At 38.6% G+C, this 24,949-nt stretch overlaps 1 protein-coding gene across 4 annotated transcripts in view; it reads right to left on the reverse strand.

Moving 5' to 3' along the window:
- Window positions 1–783: 783 nt before the first annotated feature.
- LOC108109678 (mannosyl-oligosaccharide alpha-1,2-mannosidase IA) overlaps window positions 784–24,949 on the reverse strand; it is a 62,002-nt gene continuing 37,836 nt past the window's right edge. For 3 of the 4 annotated variants that reach the window (XM_017218270.2, XM_017218269.2, XM_017218268.2), the window contains 5 exons: window positions 4,178–4,790; window positions 3,874–4,098; window positions 3,676–3,814; window positions 3,348–3,609; window positions 784–2,672 (listed from right to left, as the gene is read on the reverse strand). In XM_017218270.2, coding sequence (XP_017073759.1) covers window positions 2,526–2,672; window positions 3,348–3,609; window positions 3,676–3,814; window positions 3,874–4,098; window positions 4,178–4,790 — 1,386 coding nt within the window. In that variant the 3' untranslated portion in view covers window positions 784–2,525. Of the gene's footprint in view, window positions 2,673–3,347; window positions 3,610–3,675; window positions 3,815–3,873; window positions 4,099–4,177; window positions 4,791–13,367; window positions 14,015–17,351; window positions 17,729–24,949 lie in introns of those variants that run through there. The other variant, XM_017218271.2, reaches the window with a different exon arrangement.

Raw genomic sequence — 24,949 nt, forward strand, 5'->3', positions numbered from 1 at the left:
CCTCCCAGAGATCTTATGCTGCCAGAATTTGGACTTTGCACGCCAATCATTGTTAACCCATAGAGAGCAGAAGTCTAAAGGAATATGATTTGGATAATTAGGAAATATCAAAAAAGAAAAGTCATTCTATATGAATGAAAAATACAAATTAATTAATGTTTATAATTAAAATTATAAGAAATATATTTCACTTTCATAAACCTTAAAATTGTTATTGAAATTGTCAAATAGTTTAGTCAAATCAATGTTAAGAAACTATTACGGCTTAAAGGGGTTAATCAAAGGGGGTAGGAGAGTGTATCTGTCGCGACGAACTCCCTTTCCGGGTTCTCGAATCGCCGGCGAATGTTGTTAACCTCACATTGTGCTTTGTGCTCGCCTTTTGTGCAAGTTTCTTCATTAAGTATACGCACATTGGGTTTAAGTGGGTTGCTCATTAATTGAGCTCGACAACTGCTCGTGAAGTGGCTTGTGTGGCAGATACATAAATATATCTGAAAGTGGAATCATCGGGGGGATGGGGGTACTTGTTTATAGTCAGACAAACTATCAATGAGCTATCAATGTGCTGCGAGATAAAAATATTGACAGAGCGAAAGGAAAAGCTGAATAAACAGGGAATTTTCAACTTTATATGCTTATCTCTTGGCTGTAAGACGGGTTGTAGATGAAACTTGATTTTGGTATGTCGTCGTATGTCCCAGAATGCTTAGGAACCAAACCAAACTTACTTTTCCCCTTACAATTTTCCATTTTCAAAACCCTTAAATATAAAATACTTTGTTTTAAGTTAATTAGTAGATCTTTATTAAACTTATGTTTTAGACAAAATACAATTGCCATCGGCAGCAGCTCAGGGACTGCAATCGATGAGTGCATTATGTCAGATGCATTTACAAACTGCCATTTGAATCTGTGTTTTTGGGCACTATCGTCGGATATATCATATATCACGGCATTGGCCTCATTTCTAATTTGATCTAAACAAAAAAAGTTTGCTCTAAGGTCTAGATTTATGCTTAGTTAGTTTTCGATTTTATTTCTCATTAGCGTCCTATTCTGTTAGCATTCTGCCGTGTTCTCTGTTTAGCTTTACTGATTTACTGATTTATCGATTTAAGTTAAGTTGTTTTGATATTATTTTATTTTCGTTAAAAGGTTTTGTTTTTAAAATTCTTCGGTTTTACATTAGGGTCTTAGCTTATGTTTTATATTATTTTTACGTTTGTTAAATCACTTTACGCAGCGCACAGGCTGCGTAGGTTACAAAAAAAAAAACAATTTAATAACTTCTAACTTTTTCATTTACCATGCGATACTTGCGGCTTAGACTATGGATTACAATTATAAATAGAATTATAAATATGATTATTGTTGGTTGGTATTATTATTATTATTATTATTGTTATTATAAAAAACCTTTACAGCTGTTAAAAATCAAATTCATTTATTTTAACAATTGCCTACGCTTTATTTGATTTAATTAAATACAAATATATATATATTTATTTAGTTATATTCTCATATAGACTTCTTCATTTGCGTTCGTTTCGCTTGATGTTCTGGTTCTGATTTAAGGTAATTCGCGTTACATTTGTTTCGTCACATAAAGTAAGCTAGACTCTATATTAAATTTATATTTAAATATTTAGGCTACAAGTTAAACAATATTGTGTAAGAATATATATTTGTATAAATATCAATTCGATTTTCTTCTCTCTTGCCTTCATTTTGCGACGAAAGCCATTAGAAATTATATACAAAACAAAGTGGTCAAAGTTTCGAATTGGAAAACAGCTGAGTAGATCTATCGAAATGCCAGCCAAGTCGCTATATACTCGTATCTAGATATACCGACATATAGTCAGATCGCAGATCGCAAATTGCGTTAAGAATGCTTGTAGAGATAGTTACGTAACGTGGAGAGCTGTGAGAAAGAGCCTTGAGTGTTAGCGCAAGGAAAATCATAATAAGAACACCTGAGTTTTACATTTACACATATATCCATATATCATATATCCATATATCATAATTAATATCAAGAGTGTTTGCCTACGTGTCTACGTCATTCGCTTTCAAATGGAAATCGGGGCCACCCAACCCAGCCCAGTCAACTATTTGGATTATTTTACCGTCATTAAAGGCCGTAGGCTAAATCAAAAAAGAGACTCGGAGAAACTTGTGCAAACTGTTTAGAACTAAACTACGATATATCCGTTTAAGTTTAGGTTCCTATATACGTATGTGCAAGCTTTATAAATATGTTACATTGAAAGTTTCTCGTGGTGTGAGTGTCAGTGTGTGCATGTGTCTCTCTCTGTGTGTGTGTGTGTTTGTGTGTGCCTGGCTGATTGTGATCATACAATATATTTCGCACGCAGTTGTCATCATCACGTAAACTAATTAAAAACTTAAACCAAATCAAAAAAAAAACACTTTTACGATAAGTAATCATATATCGAGAGCTAAGTCAGCTGCATTGCTAGGGACAGGCCGAACAGCCATCGGCGCAGCACGGCGCCCGTTTACGAGGCATTCGAAACCGGAAGCGTTACGGGCGCCTGTCTGTAGTACGCATTCGCCCCCTTGATCGGCAGCGGATGGGCCTCCGTGTTGAACACCCACTCGTCCAGCGGCAGCACCGAGTCGTCCGAGAACAGCAAGTACAGGTACTGCAAGGAAGGCAATTGATTAGTTTACATTTTCAAGAAGTTAATCAAAGGATTGTGGATAAGAGTATATAGACCTTTTTAAAGAAAATGTTCTCTTAAATACACATTTTGTAGAATAGAAGCTAAACTGCATACAAAATAGATTTACTACACAGAAAACCTTTGGCTTTAGAAGCTTAAAGCTTAAGTTGTTTATCTGCTTATTTAAAAACTATTTTTTACCTAACGTGAATGTTGTTTATAGAAGTTCTAAAAGGTTTACCAAAAAAAGAGGAGAATTACTTAACAAGTCTAAAACAAACTTCAGACAAGTATTGCCAATGTTCTCAAAAGGAATTTCTAGTTTCTGTGCTGGAGTAAATTTGTATTGGTTACATTCTGGTCTTGTTTTGCAAGTTCTATAATATCCAGCATCTCAAATATTAAGATACTTTCACGTTAACAATCAATACTCCATATACGAATAGAGAAATAAACTTAGCAAGAAGTACGTTGTTAGATTTCTCAGTCATGATAGTAAACCAGCCTTAAGCCTGGTAAGATAACAGTCCTACAGCCTAGAAGATTGCACATTCTTGATCTCTCTAATACATAGACGCAAAATACAGAATATTTGCTACATATAATGGCAAGAACTAGCTGAAAACCAGCTTTACGGCTTATTAAAATCTTCACCTTAAGCGTTTCGGCGAGGAAGAAGCTCTGCTGGACGTCGTCCTTTTGCGGCTCCTGCTGGTAGACGTTACGCAGGCCACAGTAACCGTGCGCCGTGCGGCAGTGCTTCTCCAGGGCGAGGACCGCCTCCCAGCCCCAGTCGCGGTATTTCTGGTCGTGCGTAAGACGCCACAGCACAAAGTAGCTCTCGAAGGTTTCTGGTCGCAGAATGTAATACTTCTCCTGCGATCTCAGTGCTCGCGCTTCCACAGCTTCGCTGAATCTGCAAATATGAAAAGATTAGAGATATTATACTGAAATGAGCTTTGGAAGTGAAAGAATAACCAACCGGAAGGCCTCGGGTCCCAGCTGAGTGGGTGCTCTGATGTAGCTCTCGTGGCAGGTATTCGTTATGCCCTTGCCCACCTCCATGTATTTGTCCGTATAGTCATTCTGACGCGTGGCAGCTCCCAAAGCGAAAAGGCCACCTATGAGTAATAGTTATTATAATTAGCTTCCTAGATTCTTGTATCATCTCCAAACTTACCCGAGAAGCAAGCCAAATGGTCCATCTTGTGCTCCAGCCGATCGAACTTCAGATCGGAGACGTATGTCAGTCCACCTGGACTGGTTCGGACCATCTTGTCCAAAATGGCCAGCATCGCCTCGTCGTACATCTCGCGGGCCTCCTCGTCCGTTTGCCCGGACTGCAGCCAAGCCTTCAGCAAGTACTCGTAGTAGCTGTCGCCCAGGGCGCCCAAGGACATGTGGACTGTGGGTGGATAATAATTTTAGTATTTTTGTCAATGGAGATTAAAAGACTAGATCCGTGGAAGAATCCCTCTACTTACGTTGTCCCCATTTGCCTGTCTTGGGGTTAAGGAAGTTGGGGTACAGGCCCTTCGGCTTCTCGATCTCCTTAAGCACCTGGCGGATGGTTTGCACTCGCTCCCGGTACAGTGGGTTACCGGTTATGTCACTCAAATAGGCGAACTCCAGATGCAGGGTGCCGAATTCGGAGAGGATGGAACTGCCGCCGGATGCCCAGCCGTAGTTCTTGGCCACCCCGGTCTTGGTGTTAACCAGCGCATAGGGGATCCCCGTGGGCGTTTGGAAAGCAGGCAGCAGTTTATCGGCAATGTGTTGGGCCTTCTCCTTGTACAGTGGATCCCCCGTAAAGGCGTACAGTGTCAGCATGCCTCCGACAAACCGAATGTTTGTCTCGAAAACACTCAACTCTGCACTGATATTGTCTAGCGTAAACTTTCGCTCGATCCAATCGCGACCCTCGCGATACTCCTTCTCCAAACCCATAATGTACAGGGTATCCAAGCCGTCAACGATCGTAGCGCCCAGATCGTAGGAGCCAAAGATACTGGCCGAATGGGGACGTTGCGATAGCGGACGCAGTTCGTTCTTGCCCCATGCGTACAGTTTGTAGTTGTGCCACGCATGCTCCATCATCTGAAAGAGGAAGGAGGTTGGTTAGTTATTAATATAAAGGGATTCCTTTTATAAACCAAAGCTTGCTATTTGATAAATTGCAACAGAAAATCGTTTGCGTATGCAACATACAACATACAACATACAACATTCAACATTCAACATTCAACGTTCAACGTTCAACATTCGTTAAAGGACCCTCAGCAAATCGCAATCATTTTACATGGATACAATATGCAGATTTGCGCACATTTCACGTTATTTCTATATTTACTCTCTGCTTAATATTTGGCCTTCGTTGAAATTCGTTTCATATTTAGTTTCTCGCTTTCAACGCGGCTTCAAATGTTTGCATACGTCAGTCCGACTGTGTGTGTTTGGGTTGATTTTCCCTTTTTTTTTCCAATTGAATATCGCCCAGACCAGCTCCCTTCCCCCTTCTCACACACACACACACACACATACACAGCCACACACCCCCTGGAAAGTCACGTATTCAACGGTGGCCGCAGAAATGTTAATGAAATGGACAGCGGAAAATCTTTTTCATTGGCATTACCCTTTATTTATAGGAATGTGGAAAGTCTTCTTACTTTTCATAGAATATTTGTGAAGTATTTTATTATTTTTATATAATTTATGAACTTGAATTTTTCATCATAAATGCTGCATTTATTTAGTTTTCCGGTTTTTAAATCAACTTTTATTTCCAATGTAAGGCAACTTGCATATTCGAGCTGCCATCGCTCCATTCTTCGTTTTTTTTTTTTTTGGTAGCTTTCATTTGGCTTAGTGCATGTATTTGGTTATGCACCTGTGTGGGTGCCTATGCATGTGTATTTGCATTGGTGTGGCCCCGCTATTTTGCATTTTGCCATGTACTTCCGCTCACACACACACACACACACACACAGCATAATTCGGCATTGCATACTTTGCAGCGCCATTCTACACCCTTCCCCTTCTCTGACTCCCTCTCCCTTTCTCTTGGTGTGGCTTTCATTTGGGTATTTTTTTGCAAAAATTAAATTACGACCACAGGACAAAGCACTCAGCAAGGACCAAGGACCAGAGCCCACCCACTCTCTCCCTCTTCGCCTTGTTGGCTAAGAGAGAGAGAGTGTGCGGAGGGGGAGCAGGAGTAGGGCCAGCGAGGGCTGAACAAATATTAACAATTTTCCCGGTAATTAATTAAAGTCCAACGCGTTGACATAACCTACTGAACAATCCACCCAAAAACACCATCAACCATCAACCTCTTAACCCCCTAAATGCTTGGGCTCAAATCACGCAACGCTTAAATCTCGCCCCATTAAGGGGTTAAGGTCGGCACTGAGGCGAAGGTCGGGGCCGAGTTGGGGTTAAGCGTACGAGTATAAGGAGTAATTGAATTAATTTGGGTATTTATTTGGAAAATCTAACTAATTTATTTAAGGAGAAGCGGAAAAGTTTCCTTTGTAAAACCTTTTCGTTTTTTTTTTATAGTTTTAATAATAATAATTCTTATAAATAAATTTATATTCTTTAGTTCCTTCTTAACTAATGTGTTGTCATGTTTATTAATTTCTAAAAATTATTTAAATATATAAATTTGTATTTTATTTTATATTATTTTTTAAGAAAGTTTCTCACAACTTTTTACGTTTCTTTTCGCCTCACCTAATTAGCAATGTTTTATTTACGAATTACGCTCTTAACAGCGAAAGCAGTCGCCAAAAAAAAAACACAACTTATCCGGAGACACCACCCCAGCTGCCCACAAGATCCGGAAAACCCCAAAGCCGGTGGTCAGTAAGAGAAAGGTATATTGCAGAGAGAAAGACAGAGATGGCAAAGGCAATGGCAATGGAATGAAGAACCGCTGTCAGTGAATTAAAAGTCGAAATGTTTACAACCCGCAAAAACACTTTAAACGGATTACAACAGCTGCCAGGAAGTGTGAGAAAAGGGGCAAGGATAAAGGGAGGAAGTAGGCCGGACGAAGGGCAGAGGTCAACAGGCAGCAGGCAGCAGGCAGCATTGAAATGGAAGCAACTTTTGTGCTTATGCCTCCGGCTGTTTCTTCTCAGATTTTGCGTGATTTAATGAGCCGCAGCTCAGATTGATGGATGACATGCAGGAATGTCAAATGCTTTGGCAAACGCAGAAAGAATTCAATGAAACGGAAAAGAAAGTGCAAAAAGGGGTTAGAAATGGAAGTACTTGCATTGTTAAAGAAACTTGTTAGAAGAAGAAATGCTATATCAGAAGAATCCTGTGGCTCTAGTAACATCACTTATTAATATCATAATAAATACGTTAGCAGGCAGCAAACGCCATCTGTTGGTAGACTCGTTAACTAGAGCTGATAGCCAAACTGAAGGAAACTGTTACTCCCCATGAAAGGCCTTATAATTTTAATTTCATAATGCATTTTCAGATAAAGATCCTTTAAAAACTTTTTAATAGATTGATAGGTATTGAGAAAAAGAGTTTTTGAAGTCAAATCAAGCTTTTTAAAGGGGTAGCACAGTTTTTCGCTGCTTGCGGGTGGCCAACTGCTGGCAAATCAACTTGCACAGGAATCTGCATGCTTCACCGAACTTCCTCTGGATTTTATAGTTATCAAGATCTTAAAGGTTATAGGAAGAGGTCGGACGGACAAAAGGAGAAAGCTAAATCAACTCGGCTATTGATCCTCACCAAGACGAGTATAGAATACGCAGTCTGTAAGGTTGGAAACGCTTCTTTAACGAACATAACATTCCCAGTTAATCTACCAGTAACTGGTGTATCAGACTTTTAGCTGCCAAAAGTAAGGGTGTCTTAAAAAGTATATCTGTTTATATAATTTATTATTTAATATTTTGACATCCCAAATTTCTAATATATATTTCTCACCGCAAATCATACTTGGATTGCAATTTAAGTGCCATCTAAGCACTGGAAAAAGGGCAAAGTATCTCAATCATCAAGTCGACTAATTTACGGAAATTGCTTGATGGATTTGACTGATTGATTGAATAATTTTGGAATTCTTGCGGCCCACGCACACTCATCCATCTGGCTTTATTGTCGGAGTGTGTATAAGTGCGTGAGAGTGTGTGTTTGGATGTCTTCATTAAGCATCAAGTTATATCCTGGCAATGTGCAAACGTCGCACAAAACGTGCCACAGGCGCAGGAATGTCATTCTCAAATGGATGTGCGTGAGTGCGACATCACCGTGAAGCTACAGTGGGTACTCGAATTGAAAGCTACAGTCTTGTTACATTGAGGAACTCTTTAAAATAGTGCAAATATGATTTTGATTTAACTTATAGAGGTTAGTGGTTAATTTTCCTTTTAGAAAGAATCCTTTTCAGTTTTGGCTTCATAATATATTGTTGCATACTTTTAGATGTATTTGAAAAATAAATTCAATTAATTTAGGAAACTTAAAAGATAACCAAACTAAGGCTTTAAGGATAATAATGAAGTCTTAATTAATCGTTTTCTACATCACTTTTCCTTTATAAAGAATACCCCCTGTACCTAAACGTATGTGTTTTTGTATATTGGTATGTTGGAACATAATTTCCGCAATGGAATGTCCCAACATGACAGGGAAAGGAGCGAGGAGCGAGCAGGAGGAAAGCGTAGAGCGAGGGAGATGGCAAGTGGGAGACACTCGTCATATGTCACAATGTGTCCGCATCCCAGACGGCAGGTGGCAAAAACCTGCACCGAAAAGTACATACAAAATGTGCCTTTGGGTTAGGAAGCCTTTTTAATGTTTTTAATGGTTTTTAAAAACATTAAAAATTGTATTAATATTTATTAAAAATAGAGTTTTCGGGAGACTAGCTTTACTTTTTAATATACTAAATATTTCCCCATCTTTCCTTCTTCCTATCAAAGTAACAATCGTAAGACGAACTAATAGCCCTTCCTTACCACTTTTTCGCACAGTGTCGGCTTTCGCACACTTCTAGTTTGCGTTTGAGTTTGAGGCATGCCACAGCTGAATGTTGGCACTCGCTGGAATTGTTTTCCGTCAGCCGCTGGCACGTGACTTTCGTCATTCACTTGATGGCATTTCATTTCAGTCGTGTTCTCATTTTAAAAGCCCCGCGCAGAACAAGATGTATCCCTCTCGTTCTCCTCTTCAGTTTCGTCTCCTCTGCTCCGATTTTTCCCCCATCCACCCCCGCCGTACTACGCCCTCGTCCTTTTCCATCTAACTTTAATGACAGTCCCTGGAGAAGCGGGCGATTTACGAGCGCAATCTTTACAGCCAAAAAATGAAAAGTTGAAATTGCAAAAAAGGAAAGAGGGAAAGCGGGAAAGCGGGTGGGTAGGGGCGAGCGAATGGAATACACAAAACGCGGGGTGCATCATCTTTAGCTCGCCATAATTGAATAATCCAAAATATTTTCAATGCAACTTTTCCGAGCAGAAAGTTTTTGGCCAAACAAAGGGAGAACAAAGCGGGAGAGGAGATAAAGAGCAAAAGAGAGAAAAACCGAAAAAATACCATAAAGGAGTAAAAGTTGAGTTGAGAATTGTTTGGGGAAAATATGCACACTCACACATAAAGAAGAGAGAGAGAAGAACAAGAAGGAAAGAAAAAAAAAACACATCCCAACTTCCTTGGCAGCGGAAAAGTTTAACCAGAAACTCTGCCAAAGAAAAATCATTTGCTTGAGGCCATAAAATAATGCAAAAGACGCGGCTAGAGCATTTTCCACCAAGTTTTCCCTCCTGCAATCTAGTTTTCCTTTCACTTCGCCAGTGTCACTTAATCTACCGAATATATTTAGCCAAATCACAGCGCCTTAAGTCAAGTTACTCGGTTTTATAGGTGCCATAGAATCGTGAAAATATTTCAGTGAAGGCAACTTCCTAACTTTTGCTTTGTGAAAACTCATAATAAAGTTGAAATTCTAACAACAAACTCTCAGTTCGGCATACCCTTTGAACTTTAATTGCTACAGGGTACTTTTTGGAAAACAATCTAACTATTTGCATTAAGGTGCCGCCGGCTGCTGTGACTGCTGGGGAGGTTTTTGGTGAGTGGGCGTGGCCCTGTAACAAAATATGAACTCAAGTTTTTCCACCAAGAAAATAATGCAAAACAAAGATTAAATAGAAACAAAGGGAAAGCTGCGGGAAAGTATTAAGGAATTTAATGCAACAGCAGCAGGGGAAAACCCGCAAGATGATTTTTATTCCACGGTAAAACTATAAGAAAGTTCCCAAGGAAAAGAGAATTCAATTCTTTTACCTTCCTCTTCGTTTAATTCCCGCTTATTCTGCGAAATTCCAAAGTATTCTGCACTTTTCCTACGCTTTTCATCTGCTTTTCATCTGCTTTTCCTTTGCTTAACTAGCCGTTTTAACCCCTTGCTGACCCTGTGCTATTGACAATGATACTGGTCAAAACGAAACGGTCAAAATGCTTGAAACATGGCCATCGGTCAAACCCACACACACACACACACACAAATACCAATACCAATACCAATACCAATACCAATGCCAATGCCCATGCACACACACACACACACAGACGTATACTGATCCGATTGGAGGACAACAACAAAACTGGGTTAGTGTCAGTGTTGCTTTGGTGTTTGTTGTTGTCATTTGGTCTTTTCGTCCAACTGATGACCGCACAGTGGTGCAAAATCAGAAAAAAATGCACAGAAAGGCGGAAATTTTTTAATATTTTATTCAAAAATATATTGAAAATAAGAGTCAGGGATTCAGCATAGCTTAGTTAATACCAAAATTCATGTTCAAGGAGAAATTTTTAAGCTTATCTCGAAAATATAAAATTTCTTATTTAAACTCTCACAAAAACCAATGAAACTTTCAGCAAATTTCCCTCTTAAATCTCAAATTTTACCCACTGTTCGGATTTTGGTATTTTTTTTCGTCTCTATTGGTTTTCCACTTGGCCCGGCGATTTTTTGGCGGCCAGCTGAATTGGTCAATGCTACGCAATGTTGTCCCTCAAAATGCCTCACACACTTCTGCCCCGCTTTCCCTTCGCTTTCCCGCTTTCCTCCTCGCTTACTTTCACCTTGGACAAGTGGCTCAGTTGTCTGCGCTTGGCTTTTCAATGCTTCGTCCGTTCGATTCGCTCTCCGCGCTTTTCCCAGCACCCAGCCCAGTCCAGCCACCATTTTTCATTCCAATTCCCGTTGTAATTTGCATGGACAAAATGGGTGGAAAAATTGGAAGGCAATGGGTGGTGGTGTTTTTTTTTTAAGGGGCGTAGAGAGGAGATTAGCACGGAGGGATGGAGGGGCGGAGAAATGGCTGAACACAATTCGATTATTAGCTGCCGACATGTGTAGAACATGAAAAGCAAAACAAGGCAGCACGGAAAAGGAAAAAACAAACTAAATGAACGGCGGCCATAATGAAGGGAAGGAAAACAAATGGCGGGAAAATCGCCTCCGATGGAAATTGTAAGCCAAGGCTAAGGCTGCTCAAGCGGAAATTGTGAACTTGAAATATTATTATGGCTTGAAAGATTACGATTAATGTTGGCTGTTCTCTTGAAGATTACGAAATAAGATCCTTGATAAGGGGATATCTCCTCCCTTTTTAGGGAAATTCTAGTCCTAAGTTTAGAGCTGTAAATATACTCAACCATCATCTCAAGCAGCTTTAGTTATACATATCTTTCAGTTCAGTTGGCCATTTCCCCCGCCACAGAGGTGTATCATCAATTCCAAGTTAACTCACCTGCAATGGGAAATAATCGGAAAAGAACAATGAATAAAACATTAGAGGGAAAGGCAACGGCAGGGCAAGGCGATGAAGTAAGCCAAACGAGAAACAAGAAACTTAAATTGCAACAGATTGTTTTTCCTCACATTTTCCGCCCTGCTGCTCTTGATGCCCCTCCTGCTGTCGCTTTATGTCAGCAAGGAAAATTGCAATTCTTAAGCCACTCTCTTCATATATAAATGCCTTCATTTGTATATTTTGCCCCTCTCTCGGCTGGTAATCCTGGTAATCGCAATCTCACACTCACTCACACATTCACCTGCAATATTTGCACATAAATGGAAATCATTGTCCCAGTGATTGAGGCATATCCATCTCCAGCAGGTAAATGGAAATCTGAGTCAATAAAATGCAATCTGGGTTCAAGTTCTCATTCAAATTAATCAAGCTGTCCTCGGGCCTTGTTAGCCCACAACTAAATCCCATTCATTTTGATTGGCATTTTTAAAGTGTGTTCGAAAGTTCTACTTCTGGATCCAAGTTGAGTTTATAGTTTAGAAATTGAAGCTTGCTCGCTCAGCTGCTTTCTCGCAACATTTTAAACGGATAAAAGCAACTTTGAACGGCTTGAGAAGCTCTTTAAAAATTCCCTGAATTTATTTATATTTTTTAGCAGTCTTTCTGCACTCCAAATTGACTTAAACATTGATGGGAAACTGTTTCACTCTTGAGCTGCAAGGCAACAGTGAAAGAAATGAGTTAATAAAATCGAAAATTATGATCAATAAAATGAATGATTTTGACTACCCATTTGGCTTAGTTTAACAAGTTTTTATTTTCAGCCATTTAAAAGTAAAAGTTTCTCTTTAAACGTCCAATATTCTACTCCATCTTCCCCTTCTTTCTACAGTGCATTTGCCACTGCATTTTGTTTAGGCGCATCGCCATAGTCAAGGTCATTCGTTTTCCACGTTTTATACGTATCTGCTTTCCAGTTGACACGGGCTTTTGAGCCGTTAAAGCGTAAAGCAATTGGCACAGGACCTCCCCCCGTGCTACGCCCCTTGCCACTACCCCTGCCACGCCACCGCCACTGCACCAAAAAGGGGGAGGGGAGCAACTATGGCCAACCACGTAATGGCAATTGTACAAGAGAAGAAGGAGCCAAGTGAGCGTAATAAACGCCAAGATTTAGATCACATTCACTGGCGGATAAGTCGGGCGGTTTAGGTGGCTCTGAAGGGGGTAAGTCAGGGCAGGGGGTTAAGTCAGGTGCGATTTAAGGGTAGGGGAGCTTTCGGAGGGGGTTTGGAACTCAACTTGACACCGCCTCTTGTAGTTTTTTTCCCGCTGTTGTTTTTTGTTGTCACGACGTGCTTGCTTAACACCGCCCAGGTGTTTCAGCAACCGGCTCAATATCATCGCTGTCCGCTTGTCCTTTTACCTGCGTGTATATTGGGTGTTAGTGGAACATTATCCTGGCATTGTCACCCCCGCAGTCTCTTTCTCTATCATTTGGATGTGCTTCTAGTTAAAGAAGTATCATATATGTATCTTAAGCCATTTCAAAATGATTTCCACAAAATTAAAAGGTTCTTGGTCCTTGTTTTAGGACTATATTAATTAAATCTTTAACCACATTTCAAGTTTTCTAACTTAAAGTTAACTTCAGAGTAGTTAAAAGGGAAATAGTTCTATTTTTCAGTCCAAAATCATTCACTAAACAGCCTTTCAATCGTTTTCAAAGACTACACTTGATTTGCTAAACATTTAGTAAGAATTCAAAGGAAATCCCAACTCAAAAAGGTCGAAATAGATACTCCACTGCGGGATTCACACCTTTAATACCGCCGTTTAGCCCGACAGGTGGGCAGACAGCCTTTAACCCTTGACTCACCTTGACGACTTGGTTTCGCTTTTCGTAATCAATCAAGCCGTTTGTGGCGTTGTGCTTGACCCCGCCGAAGGGCAAAGGTGGAGAGTTCACGGAGGGAAGCGGTTGGTTGTCCAATCCGGAATGAGAAAGGAGTGAGGGAAAAGTGGACGGCGGAGGAGATGAAGACAGAGAACTGACTTCCGAGGAGGACTCCTTCAATTGATTATCCTGGACTTTCGGCTTACTGCCACCAATAACAGCGGATGTCTTGGGTGATTCTAGCTGCCCCTGCTCTGGCTCTTGCTCCTTCTGCATTTTCTCCTCCTCCTCTTCCCCCTTGGTGGCATTCAACTTCAGGTAGACATTCCGCGGATGGTTATTCACATAGTTTAACTCCTTGATCTGATTGTCATTGTTGCTGACACTGTCGCTGGCCACCTTCTCGTTCAGGCGGATGATGTTCGAGAGGTTGATGTTGTTGATCAGGGTGATTCCGGTGATCCCCACCAGAACGATCACAAAGCCGATCCCGGCGATCAGCAGGAGCGGTGTGGTCTTCGAAGTTTTTGGGCACATTTTCACACTTTTTTGGTTTGATTTTTGATTTCTTTGCTCTTGAGTTTTGATTTTACTTTGTTACTTCATAGTTAAGGATTTAGTTTCTGTTTCTATAAAAAGAAAATACAACAGTTCCAAGGGGTCGGTGAAGATGTTCAGCTATGAAAATATCTTCACCATAAACTGTCATCATAACTGCCAATCCCCCAGCATAAAATCCTAGCTTTCTCACTTAAATATTGTCCCTTCGCCAAGCATTTCGGTTTCACGTTAAAGATACCTTTAATTCCCAAGCGTATTTACATCACTTGAAGCAATCTCCTCTTCGTTCTGCCTTTCCCTAAGTACTTCGCCGGCAGAGCAATATAAAAGTTGACAAGGTTTTATTGCATTCCTTGGCATTTTCTTTTTTCGCAGCCGGAAAAACCAAAGGGACATCCTGGCTAACAAACACAAAGCATAAGAATTTGCTCAAATAAAAAGCACAACAAATAAAATGTTTCAGCGCTGGAAGAGAAAACTTTTTTAGGTGAGAACTGGACCCGTGTAATGTCTAAGTGTCCTGTCCTTTCCCAGCAACTCGTTTCCCCCCCTTCGAGTTTTCCCTCATCGGCTGCTTTTCTATTCGCCATGCATATTATGAATTTTGCCAAGTTTTGTTTGAGTCGCACGACTGCACTTCAAATTCGAATAATCAATGAGGGAAATGGGGAAAAGGACGTGGGCTGGTTGGAAATTCGGGGTAGAGAGTGGGGAGTAAAGACAAGGAGAAGGTCAAGCAAAGCTTTGTTAGAATCTCTCAAGAAATGTTCTTATAAGGATTACAAAAAAATTATGGAGTAACATTCAAAATTACGTATACGCAATATTCAGTGAAAATTACACATACGCAGTGTAGGCCAGCAGAATATTAAGATAAACTTGGAAAGATATAAAGAAAGATATTAATAAAAATGTCTGTCTACAATGGAATATAAAACCAAACTAGATCATTACAAAAAATTATGGAGTAACATTCAAAATTACGTATACGCAATATTTAGTGAAAATTACACATACGCAGTGTAGGCCAGCAGAATATTAAGATGAACTTGGAAAGATATATAGAACGAAATCAATAAAAATGTCTGTCTACAATAGAATATAAAACCAAACTAGATCATTACAAAAAATTATGGAGTAACATTTAAAATTACGTATACGCAATATTTAGTGAAAATTACACATACGCAGTGCAGGCCAGCAGAATATTAAGATGAACTTGGAAAGATATAAAGAACAAAATCAATAAAAATGTCTGTCTACAATGGAATATAAAACCAAACTAGATCATATCAGATCAATCCGATAGCAGTCTATTCAGTTTTTTCATTCATTCGATTTTGTTTCCATTCTATATTTGCCTCCCCGCCAACCTCTGCCCTTCTCTCGCAATTCAGACGGCGACATTTTAATTGAATTCACATCAATTCAGCGCACGCCATTCAACAAATGCCGAGCCATATACTATGTATAGTTTGCTCAGTAAATTGCCCAAAAAAAATGGAGAGGAGAAGATGGTGATAAGAACACCCATCGATATGAGTTTTATCATTGAAATACTCCTAATTACTCCCAATTTATTAAGATTTTTGCCAAGATTGCTTGACGAATTGCATTTGGCAATTAATGATTGAAAAGCTTCACCTTTTTATAGAGTCTTCCATTGCCATTTAACAAGTAAGAAATATCTACTTTCTAAGATCTAAACTTAAACTTATTAGCAAAACATTCTTAGTTTGTTAAGTTTATGTGCTTTTGCTTGTAATAAAAAATGGTTTGATGATTTTTAAGATTTCGCCATCACTTTTCCATTGTTGAAAAACAAAAGTTTTTACTAGTCTGACTGCTCGTATATCATGGAAATAATGGGGCTCTTGCCATAATGAAAACTGTTGATTAACGATGCGAGAGTCTTTGGCTGATTCTCTAGAGAAGTCTCCCGCATAGAGGCCATATATTCTCTTTAATTTTGAGTGTTTGTTTTGCTTTTGGCAACTGCAGCTAGTTAGGGGAAAGCTCATTGAGAGATGCGTTTAAATATAGAGTGAAAAGGATGGCTAAATGGGGAGTAGTGGTGGGAGGGGTGTAGCGCAGAGTCGGCTCAAGGACACGCTCACTAGGCAGTTGGCAATTAAAAGAAACACGAAATGAAAATAAAACATAAACACAACAAAGTGACACACAAACACGCACACACACACATGGAGTGGTTTTTCCTGAGCAGATGTGGGTGTTGCATTTTGGGGTGGTGGTTGGAAAGTGGAAAACCTGAGGCTGCACAAGAAAAACAAGAGAGGAAAAAAAAAAAACGTGTCAAGCGCAACGTGGCGGCACTTGGCGAGCGAAGAACGAAGCCGAAGCCTCGGGCCTCTCTAAACCTCTTCTTTTCACCCAACCACCCAAACGGGCCATCCACCCACTCCTATTCCTCATCTCCCTTCCCCTAACACACACACACACACATTTTCCACGCATTGCACCTGGCAGAGGAAAGGAGAAGCAGCGCTGGAGGGTACAGCGTTTTCATTGCAGATTGCTGGAAAGTTGTGACAAGAGGCTGTCCTCCATTTGGCTTTCCCAATCAATCTAATTCCTCGTGGCCAACAATGCCACAATCAAGAAGTCTTATGAAATATTCGACTTTATATTTAAAGAGCTAGCAAATTGGCCTAGATTGCTTCCTAAGATCTAATTTTAAATCATTAAATTCAAAGATTTTCATCTCTCTGTATTTAAGATCTAAATCAAAGTCATATCTTTGCTAACTCAAATCAAATTCTTTCGAATTTTCCACCTTTTCCTTATGTTTTATTATTAAATACCCTTACAGATTTAATTACAAATACTCTGCACTTTTTTTCAATTAGCTTTTTATGTTTTCTGCCAATAATCTAATAATTAAATATTTACTCTTATATATTATCAGGTGGTTGACCGACTTTATTTGTTTACTATAAACAATCGTATTTGACCAGCCGTATTTGCTGTATTTATTGACATTTTTCCGATGCTCACTTTTATGGCAGGGCTATAAATGCAATTGATAATGTGATTAATACTAGAAGATATGACAGTGCCTATATATATATATATATATCACCTTTATGATGCCCTCAATGTATTTTCTAACTAACTAACTCACGATTTCTCACTTGCTTGATGTCCATTCTGAGACCCTAAAAACCATCTACATTTCACACATCTCCCCCTTAACTCACTCGAGATAATCGCACTTTTCAGGTCTTTAATCATCTTCTGACACCTTTTTGTCCCAGTTTCTCTGGATTAATTTCAAGCCTCTAAACTCTGCCTCTAAACTGCAAAACCCCAAATCGTAAGCCCTAAAAACCGACCTTCAAGCCGACATCATCCCATCGACTGACCACCCACTTTTATTTCACCCACTTGGAACTGTTGCTCGTGCTCCGAAAATTTCTATTTATTTTCGGTTATAACCAAAATTTAATTGAAGTCTCAATTGGCTTGCCAGAGAGTCCACTATCGCAGGGTTGGCATTTTCGTGACACATTTTATTTATAACTAAATGATTTTTGTTGCTCCTCCGTTATGGCTAATAGTTTGTCTTTTGTTTGTTTTTATTTGTTTTTATATTTGGATGTTGTTTTTGTGTGGCCTGAGTATGGATCTCCTCAAGTTCTTATTTTTCTTTCTCTTTTTTTGTTGTTTTTTTTTTCGGAATTTTTCGCGCGTGCACGAGGCGGCAGAAGGCGAAAACAGAACGAACCGAATGCGGTGACTGAGGCAACACCAATGGGCCAGAGCAAGTCCAACAAAAAAGGCCAGAAAAAAAAAAGAAACACAGGAGCCGAAAGCCGAAAGACGAAAGACGAAAGCCAAGAGCCGACGGGTGAATCGCTTGGCATAGAGATGGCACTTTGGCTTTTTTTCTGTAGGTCAGGTAATTGATAAAGCTTTTTTTTTTAAATTTTTTGATATTTATAATATAACTTTGAAACTTAACAAGCTGTTCTTGTTCACATCTTAAGAAGATATCCTTCTTACACTTAACTTAAACTTTCTTCTTAAGAATTTTTTAATTTATTTATTTTAGCCATTTCCAATCTTACAAGCTCTGGCTCAGGGCGATATTATGATATCTGCTTTCTTCTTACCCTTTGTATTTTAAATCCAACTAAGACTCTTAAGATCATTCAGAGGCTAAAAAGCGAACTTCTAGCTCTATAGCTAGGATATATATACTAAATTTATACAATTTAAATAATAACTATAAGCTGGCACCTACAGATTTAGCTTAAGAAACATGCCCAATGTCAACTTTAAAGATTTTTCATAAAATTGACAAACCTGTGTATTTTCTAATATAGAAGGGGAGTAGAATGAACTTTAAGTTATATATTTTTTTAAACAAACACATCATTGTTCTTATTCATATTCAGCATTTATTCATGATCTAATTATAAATTTAATCGTTTTAATCTTAGCTTCATTAGCTTTTATTAACTTTAACTGAAAAGTATGAAAAGTATTCAGCACAAACATAAGAGAAAAGTTTCTTTAAAACAATGAAATATTTAACGCATTTATAGCTATTTATAGCTATGGCATCTCTAACGGAGATAAAACGAAAAGAAGAGCGCCGAAAACGAACGACAAACGACGAAATCGACGAAGTGCATCCGAAAACGAAAAGAGATGCTGACTGAGAGCGGGAAACGGAACGGCAACAGGCGGAACGGAATGACATGGAATAGAACGGAGCAACCCCATGCACGCACACACACACACACACACACTTAGAGTCACACACATTGCAATGCGCAACAATTTGGCAATGGAGAAAATTCCAAAAGCTCCCACCAAAAAGCTAAACTAGGGGGCGGGAAAACGATATGGGTGGAAATTTGAAGATGGAAAGCAGAGGAAAATGATCCCTAATATAAAGGAAATATTAAACATTTAGAAAATGAAATTAATAAAGTTATGCGAATAAATTAATTCAATTTAAATAAGTAATTAAAAAAAAGACAAAGATGTTATAAAAATATTAAAATTTCATATTTAACAAAAATAAATACTCATTAATTAATACGAAATACGATTAAATTACAAAGCGAGCGCAAAGGAATCCAAATATCATAAAAAAGGAAACAACTTAATTCGGAAAAAATTCGTTGCGAAAAACAATATATAATGACTTAATGTGGCAATTTGATGGCAATTAATGGACGGCAATTAATTGGCCGACAAAAAGTGTTTAATAATTTCGAATGCTAATTGCGAATTGATGGAAAAAGGAAGCATGTGTGCGCCTCTTCGGCTCCACATGCACTTAAATTATGTTTAATTTATGACTGCAAATGGAGGCCCTTTACAAAAGTCAGGGCCATAAAAAAAACCCCACACACCCCAGTGCATAAATAGCTCAATAATTTTGAAAATTTTTAGACCTCGAGTTGAGTTACTTAACAGAATGTGTTGTAAATTTCATGTTTATGTTTCATGAAAACTCAGCTGAGTTCAGGGGAAACGAAAAAAAGGTGACTCAAAACTCATCATCTCGAAAATGTGAATCATAAAAACGTGTTAAGTATACGCCCTGAATGCATGAGATTAAGAAAACGGGCACAGAGACGGCGACATGAAGGGATGCTAAATGGCAGAAATTTGTAAAGAAATTGGCAAAGCTGCGACTAATTAGGAAAAGTAACTGGGTTAAAATCTTCCTGGCTTTTATTTTAGCCCGCTCCGGATCCTAACGTTTATTTCTTTCTCTTGGCTTGCTCTCGAGTGTTCTTTTTTAATGAGAAAAGCTATGGAAATGAATAAGTTTCCTTGGAAAAATGTATAAGGCGGAGAGATGAAGGAAAAGGTGTTAAGTTCTGCCTTGGTTTTGCCTCTCGAAACTGGCGCTTTAAGCGATATTAAGTTAGGAATTCATGAAAAAATTTAATATAATTACATAAACATGGTTAGAAGAAGTTGGTAAGAATCTTCAATCAGCATTTGGTGACTTTAATATCTTCTACTAAAGAACGTCTTCTTAGTACTCTCCTTTGGGCCTTTCACATTCCGCAGAACAAGGTCCTCTCTCTCTCTCTCACCTTTCACGGCTGTCATCTTCTTGCACGGCTGAAAAATGTGCTCCACTAATTCCCTGTCAACTTGGTTAATGTCCTTGCCCCGCCCCCCCTCCAATTCCGCCCTTAGTGTATTGTTCGTTTCGCCTTCTTTCTCTGCCAACATAAATTAATTCGCCTGCATTCCTTTGGCTCGTCCTTTGTCTTGGCATTTTCATAACAATAACTTATTTGGCCATAAGCCTCGCTAAGTAAGTTACTAACTGGGTAAGTAAGTGAGTAAGTAAGTGAGTGAGTGCGCGGTAGCATTTTAGCACTTATCGCTGGCAAAACAACAATGGGAATCATTTCGCAGTGTCAAAGCAAACAAAGTAAGACAATGAAAGGACGTATCTGTGGTTGTTGCGAAAAAACATTCCAAAAAACTGGAATCAAGAAGCAAGGATACAGACGAGTGGGGCAACTTTAGGATACCTTTTACTTTGTTAATAGTGCTTATGGCAAATGGCTTAACCTAACACTTTAAAGTTGGTGGAAACATACATTAGGAGTGTTTACTAACTAGCCTTTAAGTCACAATCAATCCATTATGTAGGATATAAGACTATAACCTTGAGTTCTTAATAACTTTATAAATCATTTTTGTGATTAAATTGAATAAATTAACACTTTCTAGTACGGAAAAAGGCTAGCATAAACAGTGTAGACACCTAAGTCACTTCCTGTTTGTGGGCGCTAGAAGGGGCGTGTTAAACCTTTTAAATAAACTTGCGCTCCTCAGCACCCCTAAAACCCGCATGGTTAGTACCAACTTTCTAGCTCTTAAACTTCCGGAAGTCACGTCGCTCGTACAGACAGACGAACGGACGTAGGGACATGTCTAGATCTACTAGACACTTGATCCTTATCATGAATGTATATTTGATTAGGTAAAAAACACTTCTTTCTACCTGCTACATACTTTTCAAGGAACATAATACACCCTTTTACTCTAAGATTATGGAATACAAACAACAGGAACAACCATAGGTAATGCAAATTTGCTTGTAAATTTATATAAAATATTAATTTAATTTAATATTAAATTTAAAAATGAATATCTCTTTCAGTTAAGCAACTACTTAGCCCACACTTTCCTTATGATTGCCATAATTTTGCATTGCCTTTGCCGCCTTTGTGGTAATAACCACACGACCAAAAGCATTTTTCTAATTAACTCTTCTTTATTATTTTTGCTGTTTTTCCTGTCGTCTCGCATCCTTTTGTCTGCCCAAAGAAATCACGTACAAAGGAAAAGGACGACGAAGGACGAGGCATTGGGATTTGCATTGTGTTTTGTTACGAGCGTTTGACGCCTTCAAAAAGATATCTCTCAACACTTTCCATGCCGACACGCTTTCACTGCTCTCCACCACCTTTCCCTTCTTCAAGTCCTTGCTTTCTAATCAAAAAAGAAAAAAAAGCGAATAATAAACACGAAGAAAGTGAGGGAAAGATAGAGGGTAACGAGGACAACAATAACAGCAACAAATAACCAAAGAAACAACCTCAAGAGTGACAAAAACAAAGCGAAGAACAACAAAAGCCGCTAAGGGGAATTTGTTAACAGGAAAATATTAAGTGTGAAAAAACTGGGAAGGCAAAAGTTAACACTGGTATTTATTTTTATTTTTAACAAATTATGGATTTAATTAGTTAAATATTATTTAGTAAGAAAGAAAACTAAAACTGAAAAATGTTGATGTAAAGCCAAAATATTCCATTTAAATAGGGGAACTTTACTTTAAAATTATGATTTATATTTTCCAATCCAATTCCAATTTACAAGCAAATATGATTGAAAAAGAAATTCACTTAAATTTGTAGAATAAATCTAAGTAAATATAAGAGGCAGTGATTAAATATTTTTGGCTTACTAAACAGATATTGAATTTAGTAAAACAAATATTAGTTTGTCAAAAAAGTCTTGCGGTATAAAATTGGTTACAATAATGTGATTCAAGTCAAAAATGCGCCGTTTTGTTCGATGACGCGTTCGCAACGAGCCCAACGAGATGCCAACTTCATGATGCCCATCTCATAGAAGCTCGCTTCCCTATTGGCAAAAAACTGGGAGCGTGGCGCATCTTCGACCTCCTCTACACCAGAACGAAAACGTTGATACCATCGTTGTGCGGTGGAAATGGAAACTGTATCGGGTCCATAAACTGCACTAATTGTATTGGCGGCTTGAGATGCATTTTTGCCTTTACCGTAGTAGTACTGTAAAATATTTCGTATTTTCTCTTTATTTTGATCCGCGACGCTATAACTCACGAACGACTTAAAAGACTTTCCAAAAAGGTATAGTATGACCTGATGCGACGAATCAAACAAGAACTAAGCGCTTTCAGCGCCAACTATACCGCAAGACTTTTTTGACAGCCTAATATTATGGATTATTAATACAGTCAAGCTTCTACAAGGCCTTTAAGAACAGTCCTTGGGAGAACTACAGCTGAAAGAGTTTACTAGTTAAATGGTTAAGTTAACTGTTAAATTGTAGTAATAAGTAATAATTGTAAGGAGTAGCATTTACTCTTAATTAGAGTTACTTTACAGAAAGTTTATCTGAACAAAAATTAACAACAAAAAGCTGTAGGCTGAAACCTTTTTACGGCAGATTAGGTTAATTTTACAAAAAGAATTTGATTTTCTCTATAAACTAAGGCAGTTTTAAGGGAAAAAAGATTACAAATACAGGTAACAGGTAAGATTAAGTACATTCACAAAAGTAAAAGTTGAATGCCACACCAAATTTCTTTTCTTCAACCATCTTGAGAGTGGTAACAAGAAGCTTAGCTAAGCAATTTATTAACTTCCCATCGCCAAACTCAAGCTTAAAATGCAAATTAAACGCTATTACAAAACCACAGAAGGTATTCTCAGGTATTTGCCTTGGGGCCAAAGCCAAAGTTAAGCTTTGCCACTGCAACATTAATGGAAAACCCTCCACGGAGTGTCAGTTAGTTGGCTTTAATGCATAGAAAGAGCGTGCCACCTCTTTGCCGAAGAAAGAGACAGCGGGACTCAGAGGTCCTGGCCCAGGACCAGGCGCATTAATCCATTTACGAGTAATAACGAAAGTGGACAGACAATGACAATAACCCGCAGAGGACTCCCCGAAGTGGGCGTGGTCTTGGCCCCAGTTGCAGTGCAGCTAAATTAACCTCATCGACCATAAATAAAGTAAGTGCCACGAAGAAAGAGTGTTTATCTTTAAGGTCCGTCCGATACTCTTTTGTGGAATATTTATTGGGCGACTGGACGAGCGGGGTCGGCTCTAGTGTTGAAAATATTTATGAATATTCCACTGAAAGAGAGGCTGGCAAAAAAGTGACCTTTTGTGGACACCGAAACAGGGCAAGGGAAAAGGTCAGCTGGACGAAAATAAATAAATATGGTAAGCGAAGGAGGTGTTGGCCATCTCTGCTATGTGTCAGCCCAAATGAATTCCAATGAAGATGGAATAATAATATCAGTTAAAGTGAATTAAATGCAGAAATAGACTTTGACTTAGAGTTTGAAATGAAATTAGAAGTTGACAGTTCGTTTAACTTAAACTTTTGAGTTCTTTTTTGCTGAATTTTAAAATCTAAAAACTGTAAAAAATCAATTAGAAATATCCAAACATTAGTTTTATTCCTAATAGTTTCTCCATTTAGAGTCAGTTCTTAAAATTCCATTTCCCTGCCAGAAAAACTAACTTTTCCCCTGTTAGTTTAACTTTTTATACCCGTTACTCGTAGAGTAAAAGGGTATACTAGATTCGTAGAAGAGTATGTAACAGATAGAAGAAAGCGTTTTCGACCCTATAAAGTATATATATTCCTGATCAGGATCAATAGCGAAGTCAATTGAGCCATGTCCGTCTGTCCGTTCGTATGAACACTGAGATCTCAGGAACAATAGCAGATACAACGTTGAGATTAAGCATGAAAATTCTTGAGGTCCCTGGAAAGCGCAAGTTTATTTCAGCATCCTGCCACGCCCACTCATCATGAAAAACTAAAATCGCTGAAATATCGCGAATTATTAGAGCTAGAAAGTTAAAATTCAGTATGTATAAACTATGGATGCCAGCGCATCTTTTAGTAGTATTATTATCCGGCCACACCCACCCATACGCCCACCAATCTCAAAAGACGGTTTTCGCATTTTCAAGAAAACTTGATTTCTCGGTAACTTAAAGTGATAGAAAGTTCGGATTAAGCATGTAGGTTTTTATGATGCCCTAAATGCGAATTGTTTTTTCATCTAGCCACGCCCACTCTAACGCCCACGAACCGCGGAACACTGTGGCGTCTATAATAATATTATGAATGCCTTCGTTTGACCTCGTGTAACTTATTTCTGTTAATATCTATCGATTTACCAAAGATTTTTCAAATCGGAACATTATTTCGCTGTTTATGAAGAAATTAAGGTTATGGGCACATGGGCAGTGACGTCACTATCAGTTACTCGACATTCTTTCTTTGACAATAGGTGGCGCTTGGGGAATTTGCACTAGCAAAATGAATATTTTAAAATTGTGCGTTATAGCGTTTCCTCTTGTTATTCCTAATACATTGCCATTTAGAGTCAGTTCTTAAAATTCCAATTTTACAAATCTGCCAGAAAAACTAACTTCTCCCCTGTTAGTTTAACTTTTTTTTATAGTTGCCTAAAAAAACTTCATTTTTCGCACTAAAAAACTTTAAGGGAACTTAATTTATTGTTCCATTACAAACGAAGTAAATGAATGGTGGCTGCTAAAAAAGATATTTCCCATTTTTAGGAAGTCACTGCAGTGCATTTTCCTTTGCCATTTATATATTTTTTCCCCAGCTATATGTTATTGCGTGTGTGTGTGTGTGTGTGTCTGCTGCAGAACATTACACACACACACACACACACACTCGT

This window comes from Drosophila eugracilis, unplaced genomic scaffold (assembly GCF_018153835.1).
Source record: "Drosophila eugracilis isolate 14026-0451.02 unplaced genomic scaffold, ASM1815383v1 contig_649, whole genome shotgun sequence".
In the NCBI taxonomy this organism is placed as follows: domain Eukaryota; kingdom Metazoa; phylum Arthropoda; class Insecta; order Diptera; family Drosophilidae; genus Drosophila; species Drosophila eugracilis.